The sequence below is a fragment of the Gallus gallus genome, chromosome 2 (assembly GCF_016699485.2).
Source record: "Gallus gallus isolate bGalGal1 chromosome 2, bGalGal1.mat.broiler.GRCg7b, whole genome shotgun sequence".
NCBI classification, from domain to species: Eukaryota; Metazoa; Chordata; class Aves; order Galliformes; family Phasianidae; genus Gallus; species Gallus gallus.
In genome coordinates, this window is record NC_052533.1 from 59451027 (window position 1) to 59473706 (window position 22680).

Sequence of the window (22680 nt, forward strand, 5' to 3'; positions counted from 1 at the left end):
GAGCTGCCATCTTCTGGGGTGCTGCAGACTGAAAGGTGCACGCCCAGCCCCTGGGGGTGTCCCTTTGGCACCGTCCAGTTGCTGCTCCAGCACCTGGTGTGATGGTCCTTTACACCTGTTGCCTCCAGCAGAAAGATTCATTAAGCAGGGGTGTGTAGGAGTGAAAGAGAGAAGGGTTTTGTCAATGCCACTATTGAAGAAAAGGAGGCGGTGCCCCTCCAGCAAAGCTTTTCCTACAAGATCTCCTTTTTATTCCTTCCCTGAAGGAAGACACACAGAAGTGTACCCTATCCTTGCAGTTGCTTGCCACTGGGGAGGAGAAATAGCTGGAGAAACACCCTCCTCCCTCCGGATGGGGACATATCTCCCCAGTAAGTTGCTGAAGTCGGATATGCGGCACTTACTACAGCCACCACAGCAGCGACTCCAAACCAGTGAGTGCACATTCTGGTTTACTATGCACTACAGTAACCCATGTTTCTGTTATGGTGCGGAGTCAGATTGAACCCCTCTCCTTCAGAGGTCTCTCTGAAAAAAGAAGTTTTCCTCCAGCCACAAGACCTAGGTGTTCAGCAAAACGCATCACTCCAACAGGCAAAGAAATTATTGCAACTTGAGTGAAGACCCATGTATTTCACAACTTGGTCTTCCCTCCCTGTAGGCACTGGAGAGAGCAAAATTTCCCTGGCTACAATATTTACTTAAAAGAGCCGGGCACCTTTGTGTGTTTCCCAGTTTTTCAAAATAAAGAGGAGAACTGATATTTTAGAGAATTTGCATTCTTCCAAACAACTCTCCTAGCTCTGCTTAATAGCATAATACATGGTGCTGCCTTCCCACTCGATCGTCAGCCCCGCAGGATTCACCAGCATCTTTTAACGTGCACTGCGTCCTTGCGTTCAAAAGAGGGCAGCATTCTACTGAGGCTGCTCGAGAGGACGGGACGGCTCCAAGGATGTCGGAGGATGTCGGAGTAGGTCAGCAGGGGAAAGGCACCGGTTATAGAATATACGCATCGTATTCCGAAAGGTTAAACTTGGTGGAAGAGATACAGGGTTCCCAGGATTTTATGTGTACGAAGAAAAAAAGGGGGAAAAAAAAAAAAGTAATTAATTGATCGGTGTTGTTAATGACGACACCTCATCTATGTTAAAAGAATTCTTTGTGCATTCTATCACAGCACCATAGGGCTCCATCTCTGCAGCACACTGCAATGCCTTCCCCTCCAATTTTTGCACTGATAGCTAACTGATAATAGGTTGATGCATCACAAATAAATAAATACCTTTGTATGAATTAAGTGTGAAACTGTGCCCGAGGCAATCAGAGAATTCACTACTCATTCATCAAAGTCCTGACTCAACAAAATTCTTCACAATGTGCCTAAAATGTTACCAGGCTGTTATTTTCGATTACTTAAATCCCTTCTTAATAACAGGCAAATCCCATACAGAATAAAAGAGAGTAAAAACTTGATGCCGTGACCCTAAAAGGATGTGTCTTGTGTGAAATAATCAAGCTTTCAATGAAAGATTGAAATGCCAGTGTTTATTTGAAACTCCAAGACTGGACCTTCCTGGTGACAGGTACGCTGCCTGAGCTGCCCACAGCTCATTCCTGTTTATGAAGAGGCTATCTTGTGTTTGCACTGCCTACACAGCAGCGTGTTCTTGACTTCTACAAGGAAATTCTGAGGAACAATATATGTCTAAGGTGCACTCTGGATCATAATCAAATTAGAGGGCACTCAGGTGTTCTGCAACGCCTTTTACTTTCCCTCTACTCCAGTTCTAAAATAGCTGTATGCCAGCACTGCCCCCACCGTGCTTGGCCAGGTTGTCTGAATCATGGGAGAGTCCGGGGCAGTGTAAATGCCCCTTTGTTTTCCTGTTTTCATCCAATAAACAACAGCTGTGACAGCACTGAAGACGCACATCTGATGTAACTGACAAGGGAGGTCTAAGACATTTGGCCCAAGGTGGCAGCCACACTACTATGAAGCATCTATCCAAATGAAACCTGTACACGGGGGAAATGTGGCAGAGAGAGCAAGGTGCTCAAAAGGAAAGGTTCTCCTGTGACCTCAGGCTAAATCTGCATTACCAGGAGGATGCAGATCCAAGCTCAGTTTCCCATCTACCTTAAATCCTCCTACAAAGTCACTGCCAGTCCCAGGGCTGTGTGTGTCCCATGGCCACCGTCCCGCTGTCCCCACAGTTCCCACAACGTGCCAGCTGAGCGCCTTTGCCTCAGCACTGGGGAATCTGGCACAGCATCTCCAGGCGAGCACGCCAGGAAGCAGGGTCAGCCCTGCACAAACAAGACCTGCCTGATCGGAGTAAGACAAACGGACGCCTGGAAGATTAATTCAGCCCTCTAATAATGCAGCCACTGTTAGCACAAACCGGTGGCATGCAAGAGCTTCTTATTGAAAAACTCGGGATGTGCATTACGATCTCACTGAATAAAGTAGGCCTTAAGGACAGGCAAGAGAGAGAACAAGTGCAGAATTTCCTGGCTTTCAGTCGGCCACTTTTGCAGCCAATTTGATACAAAGCAATGAGCGGTGCTGCGAATGGACCGACGAGTCATCTAATTGTTCAGAACAGCCTCAAGTAATTCATGCTATATCTCCCCGTTTATCTTCTGTAACCTCTGCAGCTCTTGCAGTGAATCATGACATCCCCTGTCCTGGGAGCACACCAGGGTGTGACCGTCCCTATGGAGCAGAGCTGGGATCCCCCACCTGCCACCTCTCCTTCGACTCAGGCCGGCAGCAATGCTGTCTGTGAGAAGCCAGGGCTGGGGACAGCCTGGGCTGCTGGGCCGCCTCTGTGGCTGCGTGCACAGCGGGGCTGCTCGCTGAGTCCTCAGTGTGCCTGTTTTTTCCAGGCTCTGTTTCAGGAGGGAGGTAGATAGCAAGGAAGCACAGCGCCGGTTCAGCGCACCGGGTAAATCGGAGCGGCCCGTTGTGAAACCCGTCGCCACACACGATTGTTGTGGCAATAAACGCAGTGAGCTCTGGTTAATGCATGCACAGCCCTGCACTGACTGCTCCCTGCCGCTCACCCGCACTCTCCCTTTAGCAACACCCCACACACCTGTTCAAATAATATTACTATTACCTTGTGTTGACACCACATCCACCCTTTCCTTTCATATAATAAGAGCTCCTGGTGAACTGTAAATGGAAAGCTTGTTGTAGCAGAAGCTGATTGTTTACCCGTCTCTGGTTTGTTGCCACAGATACTTGCTGAGGAGAAGTGAACAAAGATCGGTCTGACATCCTTGTTCAGCAGGATCTGCCCCCCACCTCACCCACTGGAGGTTACTTGCTGCCATTCAGGCCTGAGCCCCGCAGGTGTGCCATCACACCTGTCTGACGGAAAACAGAATGTGGTTTGTTTCATTACAGCCATTGCCCCAGCTAAAGAAGGAAGACCTGGCCCTGAGTTTTGTTTTAAGATTCAGTGAATCTGAGAAAACAGGCAGAGCTCTCTGTTTATGTATAGTGCTCAATCCAAACGCGACCAAAGCAGTGCCAGCCACCAGCCGTGAGCATCCGACCCCACATGCCCAATGGGCTGGAGGCTGGGGGCAGGGCTGGTGGAGCTGCTGTGGTCATGTCTCTTCACAGCACTGGGCATGGGGGCAGTGGGCATAGACAGAGTGCAAGCTGAGAGACACGAGCCTGGGCTCAGTGTATTTTCACTCAGTTCCAGTTCTTATGGCAGTGACATGGGTGTAGGTATGGAGTAAATCATGTGGTAGAACTTGGATCCAAATGGAACAGATCGAATAGGGCTTTGTCCACACAGAGCAGGACGTTGCAGAGCCCTAATGTTCACTTCTGTGGATTTGCCATTTGCCATTGGGATCCAAACACTGCTGAAGAGGATGGAAAGACTTCAGCAGGCATTTGGTCAAGAGCTGAGTCACTGGAGTTTCCAGTGCTTTAGGTATAAGCATTTTTCACATACACACACACACACACACACACACGCACACGCACGCAAAGCTAACAAACACAATTTGCCCATTTTCCACCTAAAGTGGTGATTTATTTCTATTTCTTAACATCCTTATTAAACGCCTTATCCGAAAGCTGCTTCCATTCTGGTTGCAACAGTGCTGTTTGCACTCAGCCGTAAGGTGTTTCTGCCTTTAGAACAAGAAGTGTGGTAGGTGCACGGTGCCAGCTGGTTTGGAAAGAGTTTGTATACTGGGCTGCAACTTATGTAGAGAAATGTCCTTGAGGCAGGAAGCATATTTTATTTATTGTTTTATTTATTGCACATGCCAAGTAAATGGAATCCCAAATTATGAAGATGCAAAACACACTGTGGGTATTTATCAGACCTGAATGTTTTTATGTGCTCCAAAACAACCTGGGTTTCCCAGATGACTGCGAGCAGCTTGCTGGTTTTGAAGATCTAGCACCTTTGGAACAGAAGGGATATGCTGAATTTTAAGCACTTGGAAAGAGAATTAATTGCATGGACAGCAACATTCTCCTTTTTTTGTTGTTGTGTGCTCATCAATAGCAAATGATGAAGCCTCTGGGGGATATTAACACAAGTAAACTAAACAGAGGAGTGGGACTGTTTAAACAAGGTGAGACAAAAGCCTTTGTATTACAAGCAAATGACTTTGATAGCATTTTTTTTTAATGTTTCCACCTCTATTGCTGCAGATGTCTGCATTAAAACAGGAACTATATCTTTCTCAACCCAGGTTCTCCTCCAACAGTCTGCTCAGAGGTCACAGGCCCTCTTATCTCATGGGATACTTCCGCCAGGCTTCTCCTTGCAGCATCGTTTTGGGATGGGGATGTCAATCCTGTCTTCCCTACCCCCACCTCCCCACCCCCCATCTGCAAATCGGAGAGGATTTGCCCCAAGAGCTGTGGAGGCATAAGGCCATCTGCATGCACGCCTCCATGCCTGTAGGCCTTCACACCTGCCTGCTCCTCGGGTGCTGAACAGGAGAAGAAGGCCTAAAGGCCTGGGCCCGAGTGGGTGTGAGCCACAGCATCGTTCAGGTAAACAACTCTTCTCCTGCTTCCACATTGCCATGGGACCTTTCCGACCCACTGAAGAGGTTAAGCAGTATTAATTCTGAAATGTTCTGTACCGCACGCATAAATGTTGGACTGCCACAAATAGAGACACTACATCTCTGAATGAAGGGATGACAAACAATAATACATACTAAAAAGCGTCTGACTAAGAACGTACAGGATGAACTGTAACAGCTCCAAAGAAGCCATTGATCTGTGGAGTACATAATGTGCATGTTAAAAATGGTCGGAATATTTATTTACATGACACAGCTCAGGAGAAGCCATTAGGGTCCTTAAGTAAATTACACATGTTGTGAAAATTGTCAGAGTGCTTCTTTTACCAGAGACGAGTATACCCTGCCGCTTGATAAACATATTATCTTAGGGGAGGGGGAGCAAGCAGACCCAAGGCTAAAATAAGGTTAAAATGGGAAGAAAAAAAAAAAAAAGAGAGAGAGAAGGGAAGAAAATAAACCCCAAGCCTCACACCATGCCGAAGTGTGCTGCATGCCCATCAAAGGAAGAAAGCTGGGGCAGATCTGCCTTGCAGCCCGGCACCCTTCGGATGGAGAAGTGCGTTTGTCAGGGTGACTTCTCTCCAGTGCAGGAGGTGAATTTTCTAATGGAAGAGGTTGCACAGGGGGAATATATTTAGCCTGTGTTTGCAGATCACATGTGCTCAGAGTAGTGAGCAAAATGTTTTCAGTGCTGTTTGGGAAGCACGCTATTTAGCACAGCAAGCCTCACTATTGGAGAAGCCCATAAATTGTGTTGCATCTGAGACAATTACTCCAATTGTTTGTACTGTGTTTTCTTCTTCCTGACTGCAAAGGTTTTTAAAAAAATCTGGCTTCTACAGCTATAAAAGCATTGAAAACACGTAAGAGCAGAGTGCTGCCCTGCTTTGGCATAAATCTGTTTATTCATTAACTGGGAACAACCTGCAGGACAGCTATGGCATTCCTCGGCACCACTTCGGTTGGGGTTGAAAACATAACTGCTTAAGAACAGCGCAGTGTGGTTTAGAAAGTGAAAATAAATACCAGCCCCGTGCAAAACAGTTGAGAAAACGCATCTCCCATGGTAAGGGCTAGAATTTGGCTTTCCCATGGAAGCAACGCCTCTGATGGCTTGGAAATGTCAGAGGAGTCTGAGCGTCTGCATGGACCACGACCGCAGCACTGCAGCTGACAGAGGTGCAGTGCTCACCGCTGCACTCTGCAGACAACGCAGCAGGCAATCTGGGGATGGAATGACCTCAATCCCTCCTCTACTCCTTCCAGATGCCACCTCCCCCTCCTTAACGCCTGCAGCATCCCAACGAAGGGGTCGTCACAGCCTTCCCATCAAAAGGCTTCCTAAAAACCACGCTGCTTCTTCCTACGCTTCCCTCGTAACGCAAAACTTCCCCAAAGATGAAGTAAAAACCATGACTGTGTTCTGCCCGTTCCATCTCGCTGCTCCTACAGGGCCAAGCACGCTCAGTCACCAGCACATGGCAAACGGGAAGTGGGACCTCAGTTTGACAGCTGGTGGCTTGCTCAAGGTCACAATGGAGACACAGTAGCAGAGCTGGGAACAGAATTTGGTATCCTAATTCCTAATCTGGCAGCCTCACCGCCGCCCTCATCACGCAATCAAATAGTTCCTTTTAAGGAATGCTTTTGTGACTAAGAAAATCCGAGGCATTAGAAGAAAGAGCCCTTTTAATTTGCCTTTGTTCAAACATTTATGCCTTTTGCTGTATGGAAAGCATAATTTATACAAGGTATGGGATTCAAATATTTTGAAGGACTATAAAACCTTTGAAAAAACAAAGTAAGTGCGGCCATACTGACTCCAGCATTAAGAAAGCAGCAAGATATTCCTTGCTTACAGCTTCAAGCATAGCATGAGGAATTAATCAAGAGTAGCCTTGATGCTGTGATAGAGCGCGTTTGGATGCTATATGTCGGCTTTCCCGTTTGTCATGAATCTTACGCAACGTGAAAAAATCTCCCATCTCTTCAGCAGGAGCTCGAGTTTTCTGAAGGCTCTAACCTGTTGCTCCACAACATTTTAAAAAACACAAAACCAAACTCGATTTGCTAAACTCAATGGGAAGCTGCAGCGATCTGAATCAATACGGGATCAGGTCCGGTCCGTGATTTGTTGGCTCTCCCAGGACACAGCAGCCTTGATGCGGGAGAACTCCACAAGGCAGTTTCACGTCTTAAGACAGCACATTTTGCTGCTTCCTCCTCTGTGTAACAGAATACCGTAATTTGGCAACACTGGAGAGAAACAAACGAGGGTATTGAGAACTAATGTTACTGAAAATCCTGTATACAAAATAAGCCGAGCTGTGTAAGCTCAGCTAAGCATTGGACTACAAATATTAATAGGTTAAACAAGGAAAATGAATGGAAATGTAAACCTTTCCTGGGGAAAACTGTTTAAAAACACAACGAAGAATTCCCAAACTGCTGCAAAATGGCCTATTAATAGTATTCCTACTGCCACTGGATTAACGGGAGACGTGGGACTTATGTTCATGGCTTAATTCTACAAGAACTCCTATTTTGCTTGTTAAACTATTATTGCAACAACTGAGCAGGGGGGGAAAATATAAAGCAGGGCCTCATCCCTGTCCCTGGGCCCTGTGAGATGCCTCTGCCTTCAAAGCAGGATGGTGACAGGAGGCCTTGTGCCTGCTGACACGCGAGCTAGGCTTTGATTGGAGCTTGATGCAATTATTTTGATTAAGAAAATGTTAATCTTGTTGACATTATCACTGTAGTCAACAGCTAATGACCCCGGTAGTTCATTTCCTTATAAATATTTAACTTAATAGCAGCAGTCCCTTGGGTTACAGTACTTTTGACACTTGTATAATCTGAAACAAATCCTCTTTTTCAGTCAAACATCCCACGTTACGCACACACAGTTGGCTAACTATTTACAAAGCACCCAATTAAACCCTACTTAATTCTCCCCCTCTGAAAACCCCATCTGAGAAGCACATGGGCTGCTGAGCACACCAAGCAGGCATCTTCCACCCAGACAGGGCACCGCCTGGCACTCCGCAAACACCGGGGTACGAGGATGCATTTGCCCATCAAACAGCATATACGAAACAAAGAGCAAAGAGAACATGCAAACTCAGAGAATTGAAGAAATAAGCTGAAGAATCACAGGTAAAGACAGGTAAATCTAGTTTAATGTTCACATGTAGTAATTACACATCACAGAGATTAAACAGGATTTTAGCTGTAACATAGCTGCAGTGAAACAAAAGTTACTCGGTACTAGAAAAATAATCTTGACACAGTTCTGAGTTTTTGGTCTACTTAAGCTCATTTCAGATGAGTTCACACCGCCGATGGTAACGGTGTTGCCCATACGCCTTCCCACAGTCCCCCACTACTACTCTTTGGATGAAGAAAACAGTGACTGGTTTTGTTTGTGGGTTGCCCTTTGGTTGCAAGCAGAGAACTGTTTTCGCTTTTCAAGCGGTTAGTAAGAGCATAGGAATGCAGGTTCCCAAAAAAAAACCCTTTTGGTACTAAAGTTCCAGAGCAAATTTCTTAATCTGATGCAACAGCAGATTTTAAAAAAGCTGATTAAAGAGCTAAAGCATCGCCCCATAATGCAAAAAGTAGATAGAATGTCTATTCGCAGTAAAAAAACACTACGTCCTACTCCTACGCGTATAGAACGCACCCAAACCCCCCCCTGTGCTAAGTGACAAAAGTGTAGGCTCCATGTATAATACATTTACAAACATTTCAAGGCTAGGTCGAGGAAAACACTTCTGTATGACTCGGAACAAGTTTATTTGCAATCAGACATGGCATGCAATCATGCAGGACCACCGCTACAGCCGAACAGCCGAGGCTAAGAGACATGGGGACAAAGAAGCCCTACGCATTCGGGATATTTCCAGACCTGAGCTCCGCACTGAGCTGCGGTCTTCTAAAGAGAGATTCCCACAGATTTAAAAAAAAAAAAGAAACCATACACACTTTTATCATATTTACAAAAAAATATTTAATTAAAAATATTTTATAATTACAGTAGTCTATTAAAGCATATACTTTTCTCACACTTATAGAACATCTCTCTATGTACACGGTATGAAATGTCACTCGTTTCTCTGTACAGTATGCAACATTCCTGCAGGGAGAAGAAAGTTCCCGGGCCCCATAAGCCATCTATTTTAAACAATAGACGAGGTCTATCTATACGCGCTCCGGAGGTCGGCAGCGCTGCGCGGTGGAGCCGTGCTCGTCCCTCCGTCGCACTCGGTCCCGGGGCAGAGCCGCCGCTCCTCCTGTTCGGTCCGACCCCACCGCCACCACCGCGGGGAGAGAAGAGCAGCGGGGCCGGGGCGGCGCGCACGGGGAGACGGGGCCGGCCGGAGCCTGGGAGCGGCTCAGGCCGGGCATCGCCCCGCCCGCCCCCCGCCGCGCACCTGTGGGAAGGAAGGAAGGCACAGAAGGGGGTGAGCCGCCCCGCTCCAGACGGGCTGGCGCCAGCGGCACTCCACGATGCCCCGGATCACACACGCACGCACGCACACACGCAGAGCCGCGGCCCGCGGGCTGGGGCTGTGATAAAAGCCGCTCGTTAGAAGAATGAAAGCCCGCCCCGTAAACGGGAAACAAACCCCCCAGCCTGCCGCCGGGCTACCGGCCGCGCTCAGCCCCTGCCCAGTGCCGCGCTCCCCGGCTCCGCCGCCCCCGACGCCCGCACTCACCTGGGTAGCGGCGCTCAGCGGCAGAGGATGCTGTCCCCCGGCTTGTTAACAGAGCCAGCCTGCGCAGCAACGAGACGGCGCGTCACGGCGGCATCGACGGACCGCGCGTTCTCCCCCCCCCCTCCCCCTCATCCCTCCCACGCATGGCGCTGCCGGGAGCCCCCGGTCGCCGGAGACGCGCACCGAGGGGGGAGCCGGTCCCGCGAAGCCGGGATGCTCCCCACGCCGCCCGCCCCAAACGCTCAGCGCTCGGGGAACGCAGGGGCCGCGCGGCGCTCCCGTACGGGCGAACACGCGGACAGCGGCCGCCCCTCCGGGGGGCTACAGTTACAAACGCGGGGATGGATGCGGGGCTCCGCCGGAAAACAGCGCGCCCGCTCCGGCCCCTCCGGGCTGCGCTGCCCCAGGTCCCTGCAGCGGTTCTCCCCCCCCTCCTTCCCCTCCCTTCTCGCGCCCCCGTGGCGGGCACGCACCTCTTACCGGGTCGGTGTTGAGGGCCGTCAGCGGGGTGCGCGGGGTGCCCGCGGGACAACCGCCCGGGTGCAGGGCGGGCGGCGGCTGCCGGAGCAGCGCCGGGTGCGTCTCCAGAGCCAGCTGCAGGTCGAGGATGTAGTCGATGACGTGCTGCAGGATCTCCACTTTGCTGACCCGCTTGTTGGGCGGGATGGTGGGCACCAGCCTCCTCAGCCGGCTGTAACAGTCATTCATATCGCACTGCAGACACAGGGCCGCCGGCTCCTCGCCCCCTTTGCAGCCGCTGTGCTCGGCCAGGCACCGCAGCGCCGGATGCCCGCCGCCGCCGCCGCCCGCCCCGGCGGGCTGCGCCCTGCGCCCGGGGTGCCGGACGGGGCTCACGGCTTTCATGGTGCCGCGGGCACGGAGAGAGACCGGGACCTCCCCCGCCACCTCCTCCCGCGACCTCGGGCACGCGCCGCCCGCCCGCCGCCACGCAACGCGAGCGGGGCACGGCCGCGGCCTCTCGCTGCTCACTGACGGGGTCCTCCCCACGGGGATGCGGCGAGGACAAGCGCTACGGCAAGCCCGTCCCGCCCGACCGCTCAGCCACCGCCGCGGCCGCTCTGCTATCGCTGCCGCCCGCGCCGCCCGCTAAATAGAGGCGGCCGCGGGCGGGGCGCGGCGCTGCGCGGGGGGGCGCCGCGGCACGGCGGCGCGGCCAATCGGGGCGCCGCGTTCCCCCCTCGGAGCGCGGCGCTGACCAATGGCGGCGGGGCGGCGGCGCCGCTGGAGGGGGCGGGCGGGCGGCGCTCCCCCCGGGGCTGGAGGCGGAGGAGGAGGAGGAGGTGGCCCGGGAGGGAGGACTGCGGGAATGCGGGCGGGACCGGGCGCCGAGCGTCTCCCAGCGCAAACCCCCACGGCCCACCGCGGTGTGACCCGACGCCCGGGGAGGGAGTAGTACCTCCCGCGGTGGCGAAGCGCGCTTTTCCCCGCTCCGCGTTACCCTCCGCGTGTATTTGAGGGGACTCGGGAATATCCCGAGCGAAACTCGAGGAAGGGGAGGAGGGGTTGGGGGATCGGGCGGAGCGGTGCCTGGGAACATTAAATTAGAGCGCATAAGTATTAAAAATGCATGGAGATGGGGTATTTAAAATTCCTCCATGACATATAATATTAATCCGTTTTATGTAAAATTCATACCTGTAACTTAATTTGGTCCATTAATGCACGAGATCACGTATTAGTGGATGTACCATGTTTTAAATATGATGCTGGAAATGTCCAGAGTTCTGTACTTCGAGACAGAGCATTAAAATTAACAGACACGTACTCCAGAGCCCCTCTCGAGTCGTCTGGTGGCAGCTTGCAACCTTTTAATTTAATAATGCTGCGCTCCAACTTTCTGTTAATTCCTTCCCGGGATTAGCAGCCATCGCATACATAGCCGGACCACACTGTAAGGGGCACAGTGCCCAGCCCTGCAGCGGCTGTGCTGCTCCAGGACCTCAGCGGGCACAGCTCTGGGACCTCGGTGGGTGAAGGAGGGAGCGGAGGCTGTGGGATCTGCCCCGGGCTTGCTGGTCAGACCCCACAGAAGGAGGGAAACGCATGATGGTGATTAATGGTTGCACGTACCCTCTGTGCTTAGTCACACTGGGGGATACGGAAAGGATACGGTGGGAAGCTGCCAGCCCCAGAAGGTGAATGAGCAGAGACCAGATCATCTGAAGAGTGCAACGAAGCACACTTCCATTCTCTCACCCTTTAAGAATGTTTGAGGCTATGCTTACAAATACTCACGCTCTTATCTGTTTATTCCATCCCACACTGCCAGTGCTATTGATGGCGGCCGGGCTCCTCTAGGTACAAAAACGGGGTGTGTGGTGTGAATCTTTGGCTGACGCTTGATTTGTGCTCTACACTGTGACAATATGATGGGAAGACATACCTCCATCCTAGCTACAGGCCAGGTGATCCTGGCTCTGCTGCAGTCACCGCTTTTATTCTGTGCAACTCCACTCTGCAGCCTCTGACTCACACAAGGTGGAAATATATACAGGCCCAATGGCATACATTATGGTTATACTTTGTCTCCCAGAGTCTTTATAACACGGACAGCCAATGCGCTGTTAAAAAAAAAAAAAACCTTCAAATTTTAAATTACAGTGAGCGTGCAGACACAAATCTTGCTGATCCCATTTAATTAAAATCTACGTGTAAGTAGACATACTGTATATCAGGCTGTCCGTTTGCACAAAATGCCTTCTACGAAGTCCGGTGATCTCATTGGAAATCTCTGGGAAGCCCCAGTATGTAACTGGTTCCCCTGGGTCTCTCACGGAGCCACCTGGGACAGACAATGCATGCTGCAGTGTCGCTACTGAGAACCTACCGACTCCACGCCGGCTCTTGTGAATGACTCAGTATTTCTTGTAAGGTGCAAAGGATCGCAATGTGCCAGCAAGCTCTCCCCATCATCGTCCGTCCCTTCCCTCTGAGGAGAAATCTGAGGGTGGGTGTGCATTGCTGGAGTTGTGTTTGTTCACCTAGCATCTCAGCAGAGAGATGTGGGAAAGGGAGAAGCGGCCCTCCCCTCTGACTATCACATAAATATTCAGGGGATTTCCTCTAGTAACTCCCTTTGATACTGGTGGAGTTGATACATGCTAGTCCGACATGCTCTGGTGAACAATAGGCACCAATTCCCTGTTAACAACCCGGCTGCTTTTGCTCTCCTTGAAGTCAATGGGAGTTTTGTCATTGACTTAAGTGGCAGCAGGTTGGGTCGGCTGCTTTTTCAACATTTAGATTGGATGTGCACCAGATGCTAAGCAAATTGAGCTAAAAATGGATTGGAAACCCCGGTATGCTAGCAATGGAAACAGGTACGGTGAAACTCTTCATCCCCGAAGACAAACACAAAAGTGAGGGGCAGTGGCTGCTATTTGTGCTTTTGTCCTATTAGCAGCAATATTTTTCATGACACAAGTATATAGGGATTAACACTCCTGCTTTTCACCAGACCGAGTCTGAGTTTTCAAAATGAATTCTGTGCATCTTTAAACATGTGGTTCCTTCCTGGCTGGCTGGAGGAGCTCATCTGTCTTGGCTGTGTTTTTTCTTTGCTCTCTTCCCACATCCAGAGTGGAGATTCATTTCCATTGTAGCCAGCTCTTGCAGTATTGTTACAAGATGCTTGATTGTGCTGGTGCAGACCAGTTTAGCCGAGGCTTGATGGGTCCCAATCACATCATAGATGCTCATAGGAGCCTAAGAAGGTTGTTTATCATACAAAACTAAAGTAAACCAAGCTAAAAATGAAAACATAATTACCAGCCTTATATTCCCTTCATCATGGGGATAATCCCACTTAACTTGATGAGAGTCCTCTCTTGAGTAAAGTAGGTTGAATTTGTCATATGGGTTTGAGTGTATGAATATGTGATTCGCTCTAACTGCAAAAATCAACCTGAGCCATTGACACTGCCCCTGAATCACATTACTTTAGGATTCAATAGTCAGGGAAAGGAGAGCACAGTGGACAGCGCTCCTCGGCCCACTGGTGTTTGTTCATGGTATGATGCCACTGAACCAACCAATGGCACCACTTTAGATAACACAGCCTTGGGACAGTGGAAACTCCAAGGCAACGTGTTTAGGGATGCAGAAGGAAGCAAGCAGTTGACGCGGTTTCCTCTACAAGGTTACTTGCTATACCTACCTTAAGAGGGCATGAAATGCACACAAATGCACAATGCATTTTTATTCTTAAACAAGTTATGAAACAATGGTTGAGTCAAGTGCCCCTATTTTGGGCTTTGGGGCAGGCAGTTTCAGAGCAGCGTGGTACAATCCCAATCTTTCCTTTGCTGATAACCACAGCTGATAACTGGTGGGACATGTTTGATCCAGGTGGCACAAAAATACATGATATTGAGACACCCCTGTCCCCCTTGACTTCAGCAGGCAGCCGGAAGACTCAGGATCTCGGAGGAGCTGCTCAACACCTAGAAGGGCTGATCATTAAAAAAGCATTATAAATCTCTGAATGGTTTATGGTTTATGAGGGAAACAGCAATTGATTCCTCAGTGGTGCCATTACTCTCCACTATTGCTATCATTCAAATGGCAATAATGTTGGTTATTTACCTTCAATTAAAATATCTAGTTAGTTGTGATGTCATTTAAAATAGCACTATAATGTGTTTAGTGCTCCCTTACCAAACGCCATAGATAAACTCCTCTTGGCAACAGGGGGCAGTGATATGAAATGAAAAATTAGCTTGGGGGAGGGAGGGAGAGGAAAGAATATGTAAATCTTTTGCTGCGATGTTTTTTTCTATGTGCCTGTATCCCCTTGGATGTGACCAAGCTGGAAGTGAGACTGTGGGCTCCTCTGCAACCTCCTCAGAATGTGTCAGGGATCCAGAGCATCAGGAGCGGGGGGAGCATGGAGAAGTAGTCTTCCAGGTGACCAAAGGCTTTTGCTACTGCTCCTTGCCAGGGATGATTCATTGTCAGGACTCTGTAAAACTCTTCTTAATGCAAACCTTTTTCTCCACATAACGTGAGCCATCTTCAGTACTGTTCTCTCTGTTTTCTCCAATTCATACTCTAAATACAACTCACAAACTGGTTGTGGCCGTGAAAGAATTTTCTGTTTAATGAGAAAAAAGTAAGACATTCTCAATAACCTTACCTCTGCTCTTTGCAGCTGCCTCCCAACTGCCTGATGTGGATGAAGTTTATTGTAAAATACAGAGAAAATTGTTTGCTGATAGCCCACAACAGCTCTTCACAGACAGAAGAGATGGGTTTTTTTTTTTTCATGTCTGCTGTCCAGTTTAGAGCATTCTTCTCATGACAGGAGCATACTTCTACCTAAACCTTTATGCTTTCATTCAGTATCACTACAAAAAGCTACACTTAAAGAAAAAAAAAAAAAGCAAACAAACAACAAAAGATGTGACAAAAATTTCAGAGAGATTGAAGAACAGATTAACAAACAAATAAACAAAAGAAACAAAAAAAACAAAAACAAAAACCAACCTTCTTACTCTTATATAAGCTCTTTTTTTAATGCAAATCAGTGCTTAAAGAAATTAATAGAAAACTGAAAAAGACTGCAAAGAGGGTTAGCTTGAAAAGAGCTCTTCTTGCTGTGCAGCCTCCAGCACGGCTATGCTGTAGAAATAAGTGCAAAGCCATCTCCTGCCTTGAAGAGGCTTCGGGAGCAGACAGCCCCAGCATGTCACTGACAGACGCCCTGGCATTTTGCTGGTGGTTGTATGTCAGCTGAAGGGTAATGTCATTTAGGAAGGTTGCTTTGTTTGGGTGACCAAAAACACTGGGTTTGTTGGGTAATGTCACGTTTCTGTGTTGACCGAAGCAGGCTCATGGCAAGAAAGATAACTTGCGTTGACAGCTTTCTGTAGCGTGGTCCAAATATAAGCAATCGAGATGCTTATTCTGGGGAAGGGGAAAATAATTTAGGAGTGTTTGGAGCAGCTTCCTGAAGAACACTACATTAAACTGAGTTACATAGTCAGAGATTGAATTTGGAGTCTTAACTTTAACTTTAATTTTATTTTGTGTAAATTTAGATCGGATTTATGTGCAATGCCATGCCCTTTGTTTATAGACAGAAATCCTCAGCTAATCTGCCTGAAAACTGATGGTATGATATGGCCTCATATTATTTTTCTGTTTGTTATGAGTTTGCATTAAGGGCCCTATAATCACACAAATAATACAGCCTACAGGGACAATGAGCAGATCGACCTAAATCAAATAAGTATCTGGATATGTACATGCTCATCTGCATATGTTATCATTACACCAATGATACTGGTATTTATTTGCAGGAGACCTGAACAGCTTCATCAGCAAAAGCAGTCCAAGTTCAAGCCACAAAAAAACCCAGCAGAAACAATAGCGGTCCTTTACCCCAGTGCTACATTTTCCTTTTTGATAGCTATTAATGACACATTTGTTACTTGATCCCTCTGAGTGTTCTAGGGAATTCTCCAAAATCTTCAGGGCTCATTTTTGGTTTCGTTTTGTTGTGGAATTAAAAGGCAAAATATCTTCTCTTTCCCCAGCTATGAAGACAGCCTTTCCCACAGCAGAGGGACATCCAAGGCAGGTGGAAGCGCTTCTGCCTTCTCTGCTGTGATGCAAATGCCCTCATGTTCCTCAGGAGTGGTCCTTGGGTTGTCATAGTACTTCTGTGGGTCAGCATCACTTTCAGATATCTCCTCCTTGCCAAATATTAATTTACAATTCTGCATGTCGCTGTTGTGACAGCCTGACCAATACTTAAAGCGCTATAGAACATGCTGCTTGTCAACTGGGTTCAAGTCACACCGGTGTCATCATTGGGAAGAGAAGGCAGAAATAACTAGAAATGCAGGTCTGGTGCTGCTGGGGGAGGGCTTTTCAAGGTGCCTTCAAACCCCCATACTTCAGTTGTTGATGGGCCACCTCATGCCCTTCCAAGATGAGCAGAACGCTGTGTAACCTTATTATCTATTCATTTACCTGCTGTGGAGTTCCTGTTGCCATATCACATGAGGATCAACCAAGTAACAGAAGTAAAAAGCTCTTCCTCGTTCTTCTCTTCCATCCGGCAGATGGAAGAAACTGTAGAGTAGTAGAAGATTATTTCTAAGGTCGTCAGTATGTTTTGCTTTGCTTATGTATTTATGTGTGTTTGAAAAAGCACTGTGCTAAATAATAATAATAATAAAAAAGTTTGTATTAATTCCTGGTAGGATGTCTTTTGTGATCATTCTTTATAGCTTACATTGCTTGTGGGAAAGTTGTCGCTGAAGGAAACAAAAGCCCTCACCTTTTGTTGGCAGAATACAGCTCCGGTGGGATGCCACGTTTAGAGAGCAATAAAATAAGTGAGAGGGGCATTGTCTCCTTCAGGTAGTCAGGGTCACACTCCTGGGTGTTAATTCCAACAGTGTTTCATACTAGAATGACCTCATGTATTACCTAGGACAACGGGACTGTGTAATGAAAACCACTGCGCAGCACAGTGAATTAAAATCAAGATACACATTACAGAGTGCAAATGGCTGGAGATGCAGATAAAAAGAAAGATGGATGTAAGGAGGATATCGGACAATGATCCATGAACTGCAATTCGTCACCGTTAAGTATACTCTGCGACTTACTAATTTTCCCTTATAAGAAATGGGAATTAATGTTATTTTCCATTCCAGAGTAATCGTATAGCAATTCTTCATGTTTTTTTCCTTCTTGTGCAGGGGGCCAACTACATGGAAGTCAAGACATGTTCAGAATGGCTGTTAAAAATGCTTCAACATGCAAATTTTCTTGCAGTTTTGACTTTTGTTTTCTTAGAGTTAAATGACGTGCATACATGAGAATATATTCGGTAATCACACAGCTTATGCTAAGTAACTATTTCAAGTTGTCTTCAATACCAGCATGTTTCCACATACTTACCTTGAAGTGTTAATGACATTTATTTTGGTAATTTTTACTCTACTAACATGCTCTTTCAACACTTTAATGCACTGCTGTATGTTTTTCAAGCAAATCTCTTAATTTACCTCAATGAGGAAATTGACTTGAAAAGCAGCACAAATCCTTGCTTATATAGGAAGTATGTCTTGAAGTTAATGAGCTTATTTGCCTGAGGATGAGGGTATGGGGACTGCTCCAGTGAGCAGAAGTTTCACAACTGGATGCAAAGCCATTAGCTTATTGCAGACCAACCTCTTGAAATAGTGACTCTCCTTCCAGCTCTGGAAAAGCAATTTCTCCAAACATCATTTTTTCAGATGTGAAAATGCAAATATGAGAGAAAGCAAACATATTTTTTTTAAACATAGAACTTTAATTAAACATCAGTGAGTTTCAGGATGATGGTTACTGAAAGCAAAATCTGCCAACAAGCAGGTAAAACTAAGTGTTTGTTCCCCACTGGACCGCATCCGGTGCCCATTGCAGCCTTTCCATGGGGAGTAAGACTCCAGGTAGACAGAAAGATCTTTCTTTTGCCTCCAGAATGTTCTTACCACACACAGTGCATCAATCCTCCTTGCAGCATGATACAGATTACTATTAGAAATACCTTAATAGCATATTATGTATTTGCAATCTTAACACAGGGTATGATTTATTTACAACCCTGCGTCTCAGCTTCTCCTTTTTCCTCTCCCTGACTCCTCTGTATCTTCTTACTTCTGAGCAGTCTTACACTGCAGCACCAGGATTGTCCACAGTGTTTAATGTTTTAGTGATGCGCGTGGTCTCTCCTTTCACTCCCCAGGGTCCTGTTTCATCCTGGTGTGCTGAGAGATGCAAGCTTTTACCTTTGCATCTGACAAAAAGTACTCATGAGGAGTGTGAGCAGCCTCATGGGAATGTGTGCACCTCCTCCTTCCTCTGCTGCCGGAAAACCTCGCTGCTTCAGGCAGGGACTAAGGTTGTTACAGCTTATTAAAAACTACACCACAAGAAACTTACACTGGCATTGTATAAACAGGACACACAGTGGGCATGCACTGGACACAACATTTATTTTCAGTTGTTATTGATGACCTTTCATAAGTTGCTCATGGCTCTACTTTGGCCTGTCACTTGTGAGCTAAAGGGTCATCAATAACTTATGGAAATAACTGTCTTATTGATAGTCTGGCTACTGCATATCCAGCATTTTATCTCTTTATATAGACACACAGACATTCAAAATACAAATCACAGAGAAAACACTTTTGATGCTAGCCACTGCCCTTTTATCTTAAAAAAAAATGTGGCTTTCTAGATTTTCCTTCCTTCCTTTCTTTCTTTCTCCCTTTCTTTCTCCCTTCCTTCCTTTCTTGCTTTCTGTCTTACTTGCTTTCAGTCTTTCTTTCTCTCTGTCTTTGGTTTTTCATAAAGATATGCCCCTAATTTATTTATAAGGGTAAGTCTCCAGAACAAGGTAGTATTACTGAGCTGGCTTACCAGTTCCTCTATACACATGGGTACATTCATAATTGATGAAATGGTCTATAGTGTTGTGGGTAGAATAAACTTAAGGTCAAATCTCTGGGAGAGCAAATCTTGCCATTATTCCTGATGAGAAATAAATACGTGCAGGAACTAAAAAGTGCGGAGCTGAAAGGGAATAAAACTGAATGTATAAGGGCACTTTCAACAATTCATTCCGAAGTGAAAGTGCTTTTTCTTGTATATTTTTTTTTTCTTCATTGCCTTGATCTTCCTAAAACTGTTGTTGGGGCAGGTTAATGACTGACCTTTGAGGGAACCGCATACCAGCCTTTGTTCCCTAGCAGTCAGGATCTTGCAGAGGCTTGAAACCTTTGAGAGAGAGAATAGGATTAAGCTGCTGTGTGAAGTCCGGCGCAGGTGATGATCAATGGGAGCGGAGGAGTGGGTTTCTCAGGACGCCGCTCCCTTCCCCCGCCAAAAGGAATTCGTTTCGCTGCTGAGGAGTTACCTGATGGAGGCGGCCGGTGTCAGGGGCTGCTCCCGGATCCGTTTCCCTTAAGCACCCACCAGAATCACGCAGTGTTAAAAGCCCGCTGCGATCTGAACGGCTGTGGGTTGCTTAAACACCACATCGAGCAGTTTAAAAGACCAAATAATCAGAAAGACAATTAGAAACCTCGCTCTGCAATCACATTTACATACACTCGGCTTCCTCACCGTCCTCGGGTTTCCAAAGCATCCAGCGAACTAGAGGAAATCAGCGCTTTGTGTTGCGGTCGAGGCTGGCCGTAAGCACAATTAGGTGCATGTTTGCAGGGTGAGCTCTCACCTTGCCACAGACTGGATCTGCACCTTAGGTTGGACGGGATGTTAAGCTGCAACCCTCTTGCCACACGCAGGGCTGCCACCCACCAGCTCAGGCTGCCCAGCGCCACATCCAAGCTGGCCTTGAGCGCCTCCAGGGCTGGGGCACCCACAGTGAGGCAAACCTGAAGGCATCAGGGCTCTTTGGGGCGTTATTGACGGGTGCCGGTTCCCCACTCCTGAGGGCTCCCACACGCGGCCCGGAGCCGCCGCGCACGGGCAGGACGAAGGGACGGCCGTCCTTGGCGGGGGGGGGGCACTTCGTCCCCCAGCGCGCTGCGGCAGCTCCGTGCCTTTGGTTACAGAAGTTCCCGTTCACACCCGACCCTCGTCTCCTGCCGGCTCCCCTGACAGCTTCTGCTGGGCCCACGTACAGTGAGTGGCACAGCGGTGAATTACATACGAAGGCTCTGCGGGCCGTGCGCGAGGGAAGCTCGACTACGCCGGGAGGCGGCGAGCGGTCGTCACCCCGCAAAGGCCCTTCTGCAGCGCCCGAGAACGAGCGGGAAGCGGAGGAGCGGCATCAAACCTCTCTACCCCCCCACCACACCCCGCTTTCCCGGGCTCCCCTGGCCGGCGGCTCGGCCCCGCGGCCCAGACCGGCCGGCGCCGGCCGCGTGACATCACCCATTCACGCCGCGGCCCAGCTGGCGCCGCCGGGGCGGTCGCCGTGGCAACGTGGACGCCAACCCGCGGGCAATGACTTCCAGCTGCACGCCTCCCGCCCTCCGCACCGCGCATGCGCGCCCCGGCTTTCTCGAGGCCGCTCCCCCCCCTTTCCCTCCTGCTCCCCCCCCACCCCCCCCCCCCCCCCCTTGCGTTATGTGGAACAGCGGTCAGTGGGTCTCTGTGTGTGGGCGCCTCGGATTGCTTGGGTCTGGAGCCAGTGGCAGCCAATGCTACGGCTTTGAGGGGTTATCTGAGCAAAATTCATGTGAATGTCTTTCACGACCGTTGCTGGCACATCCTAACTCTTGGGTTGTGAGAGAGTGAACGACTTCAGTGCTCACTTTTGGGATGCCAGCACAGGTTTTGCCTCTTTCTCCTTTGCTGCCCCTTTTCCTGTGTTGGAGAAAAATATATCTGAGCTGATACAGGATGCTGTCAGCGCTTGGTGCCTCTGCTCAAGGCTGCTAAAGGCATGCAGTCCAACCACCAACCCATTGGCCATGCCCACTAAACCATAACAGTTCTGAGCTGTGGCCTCATGGTTTGGTAGCTCTCAGTCTGTGTGTGAAACTTGCTGTAAATATTAGCCCAAGTGTAACTTGTAGTGATGTTGGAAAGCTGAGAATCCTACTTAAGAAGAAAAAATGTAGAATTACTTTTTGTGTGGTTCCAAAAAGCTTAATGTGTTCTGTAGGAACAACGTGCTTCTGACTCAATTTATCTGTAAGAATGAAGACGTAGTGAAACGCTAATTTTCCAAAATTATGGAGTGTTTTAGTGCGATTGTAATGGCCCTTTTGTGCTTTTAATTGATTAACATAGTTACAATTTGTGTTATAACACATTGTAACCAAGCGCTTTAGATGTGAAAGAACCTGGCTGGCATCTTGATGTAAAGGTGCTGTCTGTGTAATGCATAGAATCCGCTCTGATTTACTTGCAGTAACTTATGCTAATACTGATGTTCCTTGCTATTGTGCTTCTGTGCTTTTTACGTGTTCACCTGCTAGCTTTTTGTACTGCGTTTCCTTAGGGAGCTGCACCTGGACTTGGGATGGCCAGGAGGTCTGGGTGTTGCACGAAGCAGGAGCAGTAAATGATGCTGGGGAGGGGAGCCCTCTGGAAACTGTGACGGTGCATGTGTGTTGCAACTACGTCTGATTAGTTCATCAGGAGCCGGTGTCAGCCTGGTACATCTAGCGCTGAGTGAGCCTGGATGCAGTCCAGCTGCTGCCTTGCCCCATAGGACTGAAAGCTCTCAGCCTTGCTGAACCAGACCTGTGCCTGGGTGTGCCTGATCTGTGTTGCTGTTATCAGGAGAGCTAAGCAGTCCAGCACAGCCAGTGTCCTCGCAAGAGTGCGACCCTGACTCTGTATGGCTGATGCTAAGCTAGAGATATGAGTTTAGCCCAGGTTCTGCAGCATCATTTATGCCTCTGTGCTCTGCTCTATTGGGAGATAAGCTCGGGTGGTCCTGGGTCTGGGCTGGATTTGTGCTGTGCCCAACCAGGGGCTCGGATTGAGTTCAGCCTGGGGTTAGTAACATAAGTATGACTTCAGAACCACTCAGATCAATCCAAATTTTGCTGCTTAGCACAGCATTAGGGATAACTGGGCAAGCTTTGCAAGATGCACTCGTATTGCATGCTGCATGAAAGTACTTGTATGGATGTGAATCTGCAGGATCCTGGGATGCAGCCTGAGCTGATGAACTCAATCAGACCCAAACTGACTCTGCATGGAACTTGCCTGGTGCCTCTGGCCCTTCAGCATTCTTGATTTGCTGCTCATCAGCTGTGGTATAGCTGCACGTTATCTTTATCTACTGCTGTACTTGTAGATGCAAAATCTAAAATGTGGTGATTGGGCAGAAAATCACTAGGAGAGAAGTTTATAGAGACTCGGTAGCGCAGGGGAA

The 22680-nt window shown here is 48.4% G+C and overlaps 1 protein-coding gene and 1 long non-coding RNA gene across 3 annotated transcripts; both read right to left on the bottom strand.

Annotated features, from left to right (window-relative positions):
• Window positions 1–8239: 8239 nt before the first annotated feature.
• ID4 (inhibitor of DNA binding 4, HLH protein) lies at window positions 8240–10884 on the bottom strand. 2 transcript variants are annotated; one of them, NM_001396104.1, is made up of 3 exons: window positions 10281–10884; window positions 9801–9859; window positions 8240–9515 (listed from the first exon to the last, which is right to left on the bottom strand). In NM_001396104.1, exons 1-2 carry the CDS (start codon window positions 10662–10664, stop codon window positions 9815–9817), a joined length of 429 nt encoding a protein of 142 aa, NP_001383033.1. In that variant the 5' UTR covers window positions 10665–10884; the 3' UTR covers window positions 8240–9515; window positions 9801–9814. The 2 variants fall into 2 exon arrangements, with proteins under 2 accessions (NP_001383033.1, NP_989613.1); NM_204282.2 differs by having other exon boundaries at window positions 10274–10884.
• Window positions 10885–19482: 8598 nt separating this feature from the next.
• Window positions 19483–20615, bottom strand: LOC107051652. Its single transcript, XR_001463342.4, has 2 exons — window positions 19738–20615; window positions 19483–19598 (listed from the first exon to the last, which is right to left on the bottom strand). It is a non-coding gene; the product is annotated as an uncharacterized LOC107051652 (long non-coding RNA).
• Window positions 20616–22680: the final 2065 nt, after the last annotated feature.